A 13,733-nucleotide genomic window follows, 5' to 3' on the forward strand; every position below is an offset into this window, starting at 1 on the left:
GTCCTGGGGAATCGAACCTAGGTCCTCTAACATCGCAGGCAAGTGCCTTAACCACTAAGCCATCCCTCCAGCCTGGTGTTTCATTTTTAAAAATGGTTTATGTATTTATTTATATGAGAGAGAGAGAGAGAGAGAGAATGGGCACACCAGGGCCTCTGTCTAGTCAGTACAAATGAGCTCCAGACGCACATGCCACCTTGTGCATCTGGGTTACCTGGGGAAGCGAACCTGGGTCCTTAGATTTTGCAGCTAGTGCTTTCACCACTAAGCCATCTCTTCCATGGTACTTCTTGCATTTTAGAATATTTCACATAGGCAACACACAGACAATTCATACTCTCGTGTGTGTGTGTGTGTGTGTGTGTGTGTGTGTGTGTGTGTTAGGGAGAGGGAGGGAGCAGTAAAATCTTGCAGGTTTTAATGTCATACTATTAATGCACCTTTAATAACGTCAGTGTCATTAAAACCATGTAGGGTTCTGGCATGGTGACTGGAACACATGGCTCTGAGTTTTGTTTTATGTCTAGTTGTTGTTATGTTTAGGTAACCCCTTGGTGCCTCGTGGTGGTGAATGCTATAGCTGCCCACCTGTTCAGCTGCGTTCTCACCTGGTCAGTTGGATGGAGCCTTTGATATTTTCCCCGTGGTATAGTCCCGGCTCAGGGGCTCTTGCCTGGAGTCCCTGGTTCTTGAGCCGATAAGGAGGCCCAGGTGTGTCACACCTGTGTGTCTGATCCTAAAGGACAGGTGCGGACTTTATTTCTGCTCCCTGATGGCGTTCCTGGGACAGTCTGTGCTACTTGATCTCCGCTTGGACAGACTCTGAATTTTGGGTAATTTCTGATCCAGCCCAATCTCTGCAGACCACTCACCCTGGCAGCACCAGCGGATCTGAAGTTATCTGAGGCAGGAGCAAAGGGAGAGTAGGTTTGTTTGGGTGTAGTGGGGGTCATGTGACTGATTCCATTTACCAAATCATATTTTTGATTCAGCAAGACAGACAGAGAGAGAGAGATGATGGTCTTCCCTGCCTGCTAGGAGTCCACATGTGACAGCCGGTTTCTGGGGATCTTCCAGGGTACTTGGAGATTGGAAATAAGTGCCCTGTCCACATCCAGCTGTCCAGTACAGGGCCAACACTGCTTGGTGCTTACAGATTCAGTGGCCCTTATCCAAAATGCCTGGGAGCAGCCAGAGCTGTCAGAGTGGAATCTGCACCTAGAAGTTGACTGTTTCCGAAATGTTCCAAAACCTGAAACTTTGGGAACACACACCAAAGTTAGGATTTTGGAGCAGCTTGGGTTTCATGTTTCCAGAAAAAGGGTGTCCAACTTGTGTTACGTAAATCTGGGAAGATGAAGGGATTCCCCCTCCCAGGATAACAATGTGTGGCTATGTGGGCTGGAGAGATGGCTTGGTGGTTAAGGTGCTTTCCTGCAAAGCCTAAGGACCCGTGTTCGGTTCCCCGGGACCCACGTAAGCCAGATGCACGGAGTGGCACATGCGTCAGGAGTTCATTTGCAGAGCCTGGAGGCCGAGGTGCACCCATTCTCTCTCTCTCTCTCTCTCATTCACTCACTCACTCACTAAATAAATGATGTGTGGCTGTGCATTCTGGTGTCAGCCAGTGATCAGTTCTTTTCCTAAAGACACAAGTTGTAGGTTTATGTCGTGACCCTTTCCTTCTGCAACATGCTTTGCTGTGCTGAACCCGACTTTTTCCCAGCCCAGCCCCAGACTTTCCTGGCCGGCAGGTTCCCTGAAGCACCTCCTTCCCAAGGGCTTCTTTCTTCCCAAGGGGTGCTTTCCTCATGCCAGTTTCACTGAAGGAGCTCAGCGACATGTCTCCACCCTTGGGATCTCTGCCCTGCTCAAGGCTCGCATCTATGCCCTTGCTGTCTGATCTACAGATTTTTATGGTTTTTTCATTGTGAATGTTGCATCTTGGGTCCTTATTCTGATTTACATTGAACTCCTTCTTAACTCCGTTTTCAGTATTAATGCCTTTGGCCTAAGAGTAAAATTTAGCTCCAAGCCCGCGAAAACACTGTTGAGCCCATAAGGATAGGAGGAGGCATGGGCTGTGTAAATGAAGAAAAGATCAGATGGTTTCATAGTCTCATGTTAAACCTGCCTGATGGGAAAAAAAAAAAAAAAAAACCTGCCTGATGGGAGCCGTTGACATCACCTTTGGGTTTTAATTGCATCCATCTTCCTGCTTGTTTATTAATTTCTCCTCTCACGTGAAACCTTTTAAGGTTTCTCTTCCAACGCATAGTCCTTCCTTATCTTGGAGTGTTTTTTTTTTTGTTTTTTTTTTTTGTTTTTTTTGCATTTTATTTATTTATGAGAGAGAAAGAGGCAGATAGAGAATGGGTGTGCTGGGGCTTCTAGCCAACTGAGAATAGACCCCAGACACATGCACCGCCTTGTACATCTGGTGTTCCGTGGGTGCTGGGGAATTGAACTCAGGTCTTAAGGCTTTGCAAGCAAGTGCCTTAATTGCTGAGCCATCTCTCCAGCCCCTCATCCTGGAGTTTCTGAGGGGAGAAGCTCACAGGATTACTTTCAGGCCTACATCTGTAGGACAACAGACTACTGATGGCCACACAAGACATCCTTGCTCCCCGGACACAGCACAGCGATCTGTCCCTTCTTTCCCGTCTTGCCCACTGGAGGCTGGGGGCTGTCTGCCCACAGGCTCGTTGGGTGCTGCTCTGCTGTCCAGCTTGGCTAGTCCCTTGGGAGCGTGTCCCTTTGTGTCTGTCATTGCCCTTCTCATCCCTCAAGGATGTCACCTTCTGTGTGGTGGCGCATGCTTTTAATCCCAGCACTCGGCAGGCAGAGGTAGGTGGATTGCTGTGAGTTCGGGGCCACCCTGAGACTCCATAGTGAATTCCAGGTCAGCCTGGGCCAGAGTGAGACCCTACCTGGAAAAACCAAAAAAAAAAAAATTGTTTTTGGTTTAGATTGAAGTCAAATGCGCATATTAGAGCGGCTTTCAATGCCTCATTGGGTGGCTGTGGCATTTTTCTGGGACTCCCTGCGCCATCAAGGAGAGTAGTTGCCTTGCATTCTGGCGCGTACATGTGCTTATGACACCTTTTCTGTCCCCATTGAATTAAGGACTTTGGGAACCAGGCAGGGTGGCGCATGCCTTTAATCCCAGCGCTCCAGAGGCTGAAGTAGAAGGATGGCCATGAGGTCAAGGCCAGCCTGGACTAGATAGTGAACTCCAGGTCAGCCTGGGCTAGAGTGAAATCCCACCTCAAAAAAAAAAACACTTTTGTAGAGTGAGGCGAGACTCTTCCTGGTGACTTTGTAAACAAAGGCTGCTGTGGTGTTCGCAGAACTGCTGAATTCCCAGGTTGGCATCTGGCTGTGTGGAAGGAAATGGGTCTTGAGAGTGACTTTCCACTTGGGTGTTCAGAAATCTGGTACATTTTTGTATGGCATGAGTAGTCTTCTCTAAACTAGCCCGGCCTCCCTTCCCATCAATCAACCTCTTGCCACGCTAACGAGCTGGCCATTCACGTTTCCAGATACGTTTTCCTAAAAATCTGAAGTTGCAAGAACCAGGGCATGGGAGAAGCTTGGTTGCCCGCTGTCTGTTTTGTTTCTGGCTGAGCTGGCTGAGTTTGCATTACTGGATTTGCAGCGCGTGCTATGGGCGGCAGATATGCGCAGAGATCCCCAAGTTCTGTAGCTGTCAAGGCATATTGAACCGCTGACTCCCCCTGCATCTTCCCGTCAGAAAGATGTGTAGCGTTTGATTGAGGGGTTTTTGTTGGTGTTGGTGGTGAGTTTTTCTGTCGGTGTCAATAAACTTGTACGAACCCTTTTACCCAAAGCCCAGTTACATTGACGTCCACTGAAAACCCATCATGCACCTGAGCACTGTGACCCAAAGCTGCAAGCCAGAGGCCTGCCCTTCATGAGATAAGTCCGTGAATCATCGCACACCAGGGCAGTGGAGGAGGCTTTCCAAGGGACCAATAAGCCAGAGGTCAGCACGCGAGAGAGACGTCGGGCCGGGGAGTCCGGAGGGGCACCACGTAGACACAGCGCCACCCTCAGAGGTCTTGGAAGATGGGCTGTTAATTTGTCAGACAGGATAGGACCTTTCGTGGGGTCGAGGGCAGTGACTTCACGTAGCTGGGTATTGCTGGAGCAGGAAGAACCAGACAGAGTCTAGCTCATCATTGCAAAAGCAGAGACTCGAAGAGGCCATGGTTAGGATGTTGCTTCTGGAACCAGCTCGCCTGGGTGGAACCCTGTCATGTGGCGTTAAGATATGAAGGGTCTTTGAGCTTCAATCGCCCCACGTGTGATACGGGGGTGAGTTCCTTAGTGGGTTACAGTGAAGTGTAAAGGGCTTCCACTTGTGTAGGTTTCATAACTGCTTCCTGCCATCCCTCCCTCCCTTCCCAGGAGTTCTCTCCGGTTCCAGTGCCCCACCCGTGGCAGTAAAGCTGGCCCCGTCACCCTCTCATCACCAGTGAATTCTAACCTGGCTGATGCGCAGCATCATAGTTAACTAATGCAGTGACTTGCAAATAAAAACTCTGAACGCATCTCAGCCGTTGACCTCACTGTGATCATTGCAACACAGGAAGGAGGAATGGGTGATGAGGTGGGGAAGGAAAGTCCGGGAGCTTAGCCTTCATCCTTGGGGGAAAGAGAGATCGAGTGGGCGTGGGGAGCTCAGGACTGGGAGTGGGTTGACCTCTGGGCACCAATCAGTGAACACCACTGGAACTTGTTGTAGGACTAACACCCCCCCCCAAAAAAGGGGTGCCTTTGAGAAAAAGGAAGGATGTAATGTTGGTAGGAGTCAGTGACTCTTTGGCTCTGAGGAACAAATAAAGACTTTTTAAATACTTCTGCATTATTATTTATTTATGTGTGTGAGAGAGAGAGAGAAGAAAAGAGAGAATAGGTACCAGGGCCTCCAGCCACTGCAAACGGACTCCAAATGCATGCATCACTTTATGCATCTGGCTTACGTGGGTACTGGGGAATTGAACCTGGGTCCTTAGGCTTCGGAGGCAAGTGCCTTCACCACTAAGCCATCGCTCCAGCCCTCAGTAATGGTTTCACAATGTCCATGGAAGGTGCTTTTATAGGCCTGGGAGATAGAGGAACACCCCTATACCTATGAGAGAGAGAGAGAGAGAGAGAGAGAGAGAGAGAGAGAAAGAGAGAAAGAGAGAGAATAAGAGAAAGGAATCTGTGCTTGTCCTCGATGCCCAAAATACAAATAACTACACACTTGCTGAAAAGCCATTGGTGCCGCACACCACAGAGCATTATTTATTCATGCTGGGCAAGGGAAATGGTGATGAACCAGACAGCATGCTTGGGTGTCACCAGGAAACACGTCTCTGTGTAAGTCCATCGCCACATGGAAGCCTGTGTCCCAACACCTGAAAGCAAGAGCTATGACGAAAGGGAACCCATGTGGGCGTGGGGTGGGAGACTGCCTGAAATCTTGTGGCCAGGGAAGGTTGTTCAATAAAGTAATATTTAAAGGGAGACAGTAAGCTATGGGAAAAAGTCTGGGCGCAGTTATCTGGGCACATCAAAGGCTCTGAGGCAGGACAGAGAGAAAGTCCTCTGGGCAGGAAGTTGACAGTTCAGGTAAGGAGCGCTGGAGCCGGCTGAGCCAGAAAATTGGAGCACAGAGTCACCCTTCAGACCCTGGGAGGTGGCCAGAAGCCTAGTTGAGGGTGGCCCGGGAGGGAGCTGAAGACATATAAGGTGACTTCGGGGAGGGGGTCCCCTAAGAGTGCAAGGTGCCCTGTGCCGCGGAAACGAAGGGTGTGTTCTGGCTGGCCGCAATCCCAGCGCTTTGTCCCCCCAGTACTGGGTGATCATGTCACTAACAGGAAACAGTGGAGCAAGGAACTTGACACTGTGGGTGGTCACCACCCTGTGGGCAGCTAAATCCAGCGGGCACGCAGCAGGAGGCCAAGCGACCTGTGGGCCCTCTCTGTGACTCACATCCCCTCTCTCGCCACTCTTTCCCCTTGCCTGGCCCCCTCCCTGGAAGCTCCAGATCTTTCCTCCGCGTGTCGGTTGGAGTTTCTCTTATTTCAAAGGCGTGACTCAGCTGGGCATGGTGGCACATGCCTGTCATCCCAGCATGCAACAGATAGAGGCAGGAGGGTGTCCACAACTCTGAACAAAGCCTGGTTTGTGCAGTGAGACACACAGAGACAGACAGACAGACCTGAGTCCTGCTGGGCCTCGTTTTCCCCACCATCTCTTGGCTTCCTCCTGGGCTCTGGCACCCAGCCTGCCCCTCCACATAGCCCCATGTGCCATGGCTCCTGCCTTCCTCTCTATGCCTGACCTGTGGGCCCGGCCCCTCCTGAGTCTCTGAGCTCATTTCCTCCCACACCTTGCCCTGCCCAGGCCTGTCTCGTACCTGCTTCCTTTCATCCTCCTCTCTCCCTGTTCTGTGCCCTACCCCGCCATGCCCTTCGCTCATCGCTGGTAATGTGCCCTGAAGCCATCCCGCGGTGCCCCAGCCTCCATCTGAGCAACAGGGAGCTGAGGGAAGGAGGCCTGGGCACCTGTGGCTTTCAGTGGTGTCTGCTTGAGTGGCCGGGCTTCCCCTACGTGACGGATTTGTCACGCACTGGGCGGCCCCCGTGGAAGCTGATCACATCCAAAGGACATTAAGCAGTCAGTCCCTTACGCACGGTCACTAAGGGCTGCTGCACTCTTGCTGTGACCTCACAGTGGGCGCTCCCAGGAGTGTTTATCCTGCCCTGGGATGTTCAGGGTTTCTTTTCTTTTTTTCTTTTGTGAGGGAAGGGAGAGGGAGAAGGGAAAGGAATGAGAGGAGGAGGGGAGGACAGAGTGATAAGAGAGGCTTGTGAAAGTTCAAAGAACAAGCTCCAAAGGAAGGTTATCAACCATTAGAATGCTGTGCATGTGCTTTCGTAGCGAGGCCTGACTTCTTTTCTGGAATTATGAAGCACTGGGGGTGTGAGTGAGTGTGTGTGTGTGTGTGTGTGTGTGTGTCTGTGTTTCTCTGTCTTAACATTCAGAGCTCTGGGATAAGTGGATGGTATATTGATAAGTCTGCAATATAGTACACTTTTTTTTATTCTTGTAAGTCTTTGCTTGGTTTTCTTTATTATTTATTTATTTATTTATTTGAGAGAGAAACAGAAGGAAGCAGAGAGAGATTGGGCACACCAGGGCCTCCAGCCACAGCAAACGAACTCCAGACGCATGCGCCACCTTGTGCATCTGGCTTTTGCGGGTCCTGGGGAATCGAACCTGCGTCCTCAGGCTTCGCAGATGAGCGCTTTAACTGCTAAGCCATCGCTCCTAGGCCCTGCCTGGTTTTCTTTGTAGATACATCATTTTGTTAGAAGTTAAATAATGCCTTTCCAGTAGGGAAGTCGCATACCTCAAGACAGAGACTAAAGGCTGACCGACCCTGGTGTCAAGAAATTCTGAACCCCGTGGTGAGATGGTTCAGGGCGGAGTAGGGCTGGCGCTAAATGTCTCCTGATCATGGTTGAAGTGGAAAAGGCTCGTCTCTCAGGGAGGTTAAGACTGGCGGCCTGGACCCCTGTGTGCCCAGCCCATCCACGCCCATCTCTAGCGTGAGCATGAACAAAGCCTTTTAATCTGAGCTGCCTCCATTACGCGTCACCTAGTCATTTGAGTGTGACATCATGGTAAGTGAATAATCCCTTTGAAAGTTAAATAGTAGAGCCAAGATATTAAAAAAGGTCCTGGGGCTACCAGGATGAAAGTAGTCACAGGGTGTGCATAACTCCTATCTATTAAAAGCTGTCATTCCCTGTTAGTACAAGTGTTGGTTAGATAGTAGTCATTTGTGTGTGTGTGTGTGATGCATGACACATTTTGTAACTAGAGAGATTTCTGTGTAAAAAGTTTACACTGGGCTGGAGAGATTGCTTAGTAGTTAGGGCTCTTGCCTGCAAAGCCAAAAGACCCAGGTTCAATTCCTCAGGACCCACATAAGCCAGATGCACGAGGTGGCGCATGCATCTGGAGTTCGTTTGCAAGCAGCTGGAGGCCCCGGCACGCCCATTCTCGCTCTCCCCACCCCAACCCCCCTTGGGCTCTCAAATAAATTAGTAAAAGTATTGTTTGAAAAGTTCGCAGGGTTGTTAATACCTGTCGCTCTGGTGTGCTCCCCGAGTCTATATACGGGGAGATAAAGGAACTTCCATCATGAATGTCGCTTTCGATTCTGAAAAGGTTGACCTTCGTCCTTGTTATAGACTGTGAGCACCTGGCGGCATTTCTGCTATGCCAGTGGCCATTGGGCATGCTTACTAGGAAAGGTAATTATCTTGATATCAAACTGAACAGTCCTGTTGCTTTGTCTTAAGGAAAAAAGACTCTAGCACCAACTTGAGGCTATGACCAGCACTTGAAGGTAAAATGCACTGATAAGAACAGACGGTCATTAATGTTTATCTTTATTTTTTTATGATTGAGAATCGGCACGCCAGGGCCTCCAACCACTGCTGTCAAACTCCAGGTGCCTATGCCACCTTGCGTGCACGTGTGACCTTGTGTGTTTGTGTCACCCTGTGCGTCTGGCTTGCGTAGGACCTGGGCAATCGAACCTGCGTCCCTAGGCTTCACAGGCAAGCGCCTTAACCGCTAAGCCATCTCTCCAGCCCCAGAAATGTTTCTCTTTTAAGTGTCCAGTTGCTTACTCTTATCAGAGAACCCTGGGGGTTTGCACATTCTGTTGACGTTTTGGTCATCCGTGGCTCTTGGTTTTATTTCTTAAGGTCTCTTACCCACGGTGATTGTAGGGAAAAGGACAGCAAAACCGTGACGTGTCTGCATGTCCTAGGCCAACTACTGTTGGTCTTCTGAGGGTCTTGGCTATGCTTTGAGCTCTCTGAGGTACAAACCAGTTTTCTGTGTCCTAATGCGACAGGGACATTCAAGCTGCAGGTGTCTTGGAATCCTGAGTTAGATTCAGAGTGAGTCACCTGCTGGAGGAAGGCGTGTCAAATGGATCATGTTTGTGCAACTTGCCCAGGTCTCCTAGGGCCGCGGGATGAGATGAAAGGACGCTTGAATTTTCCAGGCCCACTGACCGGGTGTGTGTTTGTGGAAGTGGTCTGTGTCATGCTTTTTGTCTGTCTCATTTTAAATGTTGGAGCACATGTTTATGTCTCAGACTTGACTGTGTCACTTCCAGAACACTCGCTATTAGACTGTTAGCAGTCACTGCGGAATCTCTTGGCTTTTAATTCCAGAGGGTGTCTCTAAGCCTCTGGCTTTCACAAAGAGCCCCTTAGGGCCCCTTCTCGTTCAACGTGTATGTCTTTGCAAACGCAGCATGTCAGATATTGAAATTAGAAATGATAATTGTCAAATGGCTCGTTTTGGAGAGCTGTGGAGGGGCGAAAGGGGACAAAATAACGTTTTCCATGGGAAAAACTACCAGCTGGATATAAGCGCTCCAGGAAATGGCCGTAAATGCAGCCTTTGTGACTGTAAAACAATAGCCATGAAGTGGCCATTACGTAATGTTATTTCTTAAGTCTGAGTTGGATGGCTTGTTGGTTTTGGAACTGGGAAAAGGATTCCTGTAAAACTGTTGCTTTCATGCGGCTAATCTCAAGTTTTGAGATACACAATAAAAATTGAGTGATTTTCTGAATCGACGCCCTCCAGTGCTTAATGTCTTCTCTGTGTAATGATAGACCGGGTTGATGTGTTGCTGTTTTTTAAATTTCAGGTGAAGACTAACATCTCTGCCTGGTGGTGGTCTTTGCCCTACTGCCCATGCCCATACCCAGGCAGCTTGCTTGCCCTAGACTGGCACACTGTGCTTGCTTAACTCCTCAAGCAGGCAGGCAGGTGGTAAATCAATCGCATGCCACCCGTACTGGCAAACAGAGTGATTAGGACAGGTATTCCCCATCCGTGGTAGTTTCCTAAGCAGAAGGCTTGCTCGCCTCTGAGCTCAAATAGCCAGAGTGGCCAGTGGCTAGACAGGCAGAGGGTGCCACGGGGGGTGGTAATTTGTGCTGCAGAGTCAGTGGAGTGCTTCTGTGCCGATGAGTCATAATTTCCTGTGTGCTTTAGGGTTTAGTGTCCAAGGTTAGATGTTTGGACCATGGAATGATTAAAAAAACAAAACAAAACAAAACAGGTTGTCATGTTCCTGTGTGGCATCCTTTCTTAGCAGATAGATGTCTTCCCTCTCACCACATTCAGGTAAGTTAGCATTAGAAATCAAGAGTTGTGTGTTTTGTTATGTTTTTTGAGGTAGGGTCTTGCTCTAGCCCAGGCTGACCTGGATGCACTATGTAGTCTCAGGGTGGCCTCGAACTTGCAGCAATCCTCCTACCACTGCTTCCCAAGTGCTGGGATTAAAGGAATGTGCCATCACGCTCAGCCGAAATAAGAATTTTTATAGCTGAGAAATCAGTAGTGTGCTTTCCTTAACATAGGTCCAGGCTCACTGTTAGTGCCCTGCTCCCCTCAATCCATGTTTTGGTTTTGGGTGCTGTTTTACCAGCAAAGTCTTCACCACGACCCCCTCCTTGTAGGACCACTTTCTATGTGACATGGTGACGACTGCTAATTATTTAATGGCTTCTTTTAACTTATTTGAAATATGTTTTTATTTGCAAGGAGAGAGAGAGAGAGAGAGAGAATGAGCCAGGCATGGTGACGCACGCCTTGAATCCCAGCATTTGGGTGGCAGAGGTAGGAGGGTCACCATGAATTTGAGTCCACCCTGAGACTACATAGTGAATTCCAGGTTAGCCTGGGCTACGTAAAACCCTACCTCAAAAGAAAGAAACGAAGGAAGGAAGGGAGGGAGGGAGGGAAAAGAGAAAGAGAAAGAGAGAGCGAAAGAAAGAGAGCGGGAAAGAGGGGAAGAAAGAATGAAAAACACTTGCTATCACCAACGAACTCCAGATGCATGGGCCACTTTGTGCATCTGATATTATGTGGGTACTGGGGAATTGAACCTAGGACAGCAGACTTTGCAAGCAATTGCATTTAACCACTGAGCCATCTCCTCAGCCCAGATTTCTTACCTTTTGAGACTTAAAATTAGTGTATTTTCTCACATCACACTTGGGGTAAACTGGGTTACAGCATGCAGACACTGAGGTGGTCCCACACTGGTAGCATACCCCTTTTTTCAAGTCATTCCTGGGATACACACACACTCTATAGAGTGGTCCCCGGGTTGGAAACCCATGAAAGAAAGGGCTGTGACTCTTGCCAGCGAGACACAGTCAGAAGTGCTTCAGGCCAGCCAGGGTAAATACATATGCCCTTTATACATCCTTTGACTTAGCAGAAATCGCTGCTGCACACTCACTTTGGCATTAAGGAAGCTCGTCATAACCTATTGTTCCAGAAAGATTGTAGCCTTGTCTTAAGCCCCGTTCCTTAGTTCCCATGTGAGTGACATGAGCAGCCAGCAGCCAGAGAAACAGCCTTCTCTCTGCAAGCCTTCCATTGTTGATGGGTGTGCCCGGCAGGCAGTGGCCCGGCTAGCTGGTCCTTCAGCCGCCTGACAGGGTTGATTTCGAGTCTAATTGAGGAACTATCATGGTTCGGAGGCATTCATGGCTCAGCACGTCTGGACCGTGTCGGGAAGTCCCAGGTGTGTATCTGTAGGACCTGGGGCACTGTCATGTTTTGGCTGATGCTTTACCCTGCCTTCGCATGCTGGTCAGAGACCCAGGCTCTGAAGGTGTCCTAGGGTTTGGATTGAGGAGGGCAGGGACTCCCCAGCCTAGAGTTAAGGAAGTCTTCTTTCCATCCCTCTCCCTTGACTGCCTTTCAAGCACGAGCCAGGCAAGCCAAGTGATTGATTGTACAGTGGACCAGAAGACGGGAAGCTGAGAGCGGGAGGGGTTACCTGTGAAACATGGGAAGTTAGTTGCAGTTAAAAATACTGGGAGGGGTGACTTGTGAATCACCTGGAAGCCTGCCAGAGAGCCCGAGCCACCCTCTGAAACGTGATAACCCGGTACCCTAGTTCGTGTGAGCTTGGCTTCTATGGACAGGGTCTGCGGTCGAGTCTCGTTCCCTCACTTCTCCATTTCTGTAGGAGATAGCCATCGAGTGCCTTGTATATAACGGGCAATATGGTCAGCACGTGGGGAACAGAGATAACGTATGGCATGGTCGTCTTGACTAACTCTTTCAATCCAGTGAGACTAGAGAGGTAGGCAAGTAATTATAGTAACATATAGTCACTGGCAGATCTTACAGGCTTTTCTTTCCTAGCTGAGGAGAAGGGGAAGCAAAAGTATCTGTTGGAAAATTTATTTATTTATTACTTATTTGAGGGGGGCAACTGGAGGAGGGGCAGGGAAGGGAGCGCACGGGCACACCAGGGCCTCTAGTCACTGCAAACCAACTCCAGACACATGTACCACCTTGTGCATCTGGCTTTACGTGGATACTTGGGAACTGAACCTGGGTCTTTTGGCTTGACTGGCAAACGCCTTAACTGCTAAGCCATCTCTTTAGCCCTGGAAAATTTTTGACACACGTTGATTCATTGAATCCTCTCCACAGTGCTGTGATAAAGGTAACATCATGATGTTTGTGGTACAGATAAAACACAGAGGGAAATGATGTCATAGTCCCCACATCTAGCCAGTAACGAGTGGAGAGTCCTGCTTCCTAAAGATACAGACTTCCAGAAATATACTAATTATTGCAAATAATATTTGTGAAGTACGGCCCCAGTATGTTAATTTTGCAGAACGGCAGCCTCTTGGCAATTTGGAAGATATTTGTGGAACAGAGAGCTCCGATAAATTTGATCTTTACTATAGAAATGCCACCTGCTGTCTGAGGGAAGAGAGTGGGACACAGAAGTGGGTTTTACTTTGTTTTAAAATTGCCACCTGCTGCTTTTTCTTTCCCATTAATGGAAATTGTATATGTGTTCTCCTGTAATTTCCTCATCCTGAAACATCACTGGTCATAATGGTGTAGGAGTGGGCTTGAGCTTTCAAACTGAAGCCTTGCTTAGGATGGAGTGCTGAGCAGCTGCTATTTCACGGGCCTTTTGACTGAGTAACACACCAGTGCACATGGCTTGTTCATTCTTCTTTTCTCTTCTTTTCTTTCTCACTCTCTCTCGCTCGATGACTCTTTTTTTCTGTGTATATAGTGGGTTGTGTTTGGGGGGGTATGGGGTATGCACATGTATATGTCCTTGCAACACTCTATGTATTGTTCCCCTGTGGCGAGGGGTGGGGATTTGCTCCCCTGAAGTGGCCCAAGCAGAACTTGGGGTGACCTGTTCTCATTCTGAGCCGCAGTCTCTTTAGTGATACCAGAACTGGCTGGGCGAGTCCCCGGTCTCCTGTTTGCAGGACTGGAGTTACAGGCACATGTGGCCACACCCGGCTCTTTGGGCAGGAGCTGGAGTTTTAGACTCAGGTGGCTTTAGCCCCCTCAGGCTCTCCTGTGTGTGCAGGAAGCACACTTCATGGCTTCATCTCTCCAGCCCATCAGGCTGATTTCCCTCTATGTATTATAAAACCTTGAGTATTCACACATCCATTCATTCATGTATGTGTGTGTGTATGTGTATGTATGTGTGTGTGTATATGTGTGTGTGTGTGTGTGTGTGTGTGTGTGTGAGTGAGGGGGTTTCATGACAGCTAATAACTCAGATACTACAGAGAGTGGATCTAACCACTTGTATTTACTGAATGTGGAAA

The 13,733-nt window shown here is 49.0% G+C and overlaps 1 protein-coding gene across 13 annotated transcripts in view; it reads left to right on the top strand.

The window, feature by feature from the left end:
* The window catches only part of Mast4 (microtubule associated serine/threonine kinase family member 4), a 656,456-nt gene that overhangs the window by 468,352 nt on the left and 174,371 nt on the right, over nt 1-13,733 (top strand). The window contains exon 1 of one of the 13 annotated variants that reach the window (XM_045139078.1): nt 11,555-11,650. The exons of the other annotated variants lie outside the window; for them this stretch is intronic. Coding sequence (XP_044995013.1) covers nt 11,613-11,650 — 38 coding nt within the window. The 5' untranslated portion in view covers nt 11,555-11,612. Of the gene's footprint in view, nt 1-11,554; nt 11,651-13,733 lie in introns of those variants that run through there. 13 annotated transcript variants of the gene reach the window in all.

The sequence above is a fragment of the Jaculus jaculus genome, chromosome 20 (assembly GCF_020740685.1).
Source record: "Jaculus jaculus isolate mJacJac1 chromosome 20, mJacJac1.mat.Y.cur, whole genome shotgun sequence".
In the NCBI taxonomy this organism is placed as follows: Eukaryota; Metazoa; Chordata; class Mammalia; order Rodentia; family Dipodidae; genus Jaculus; species Jaculus jaculus.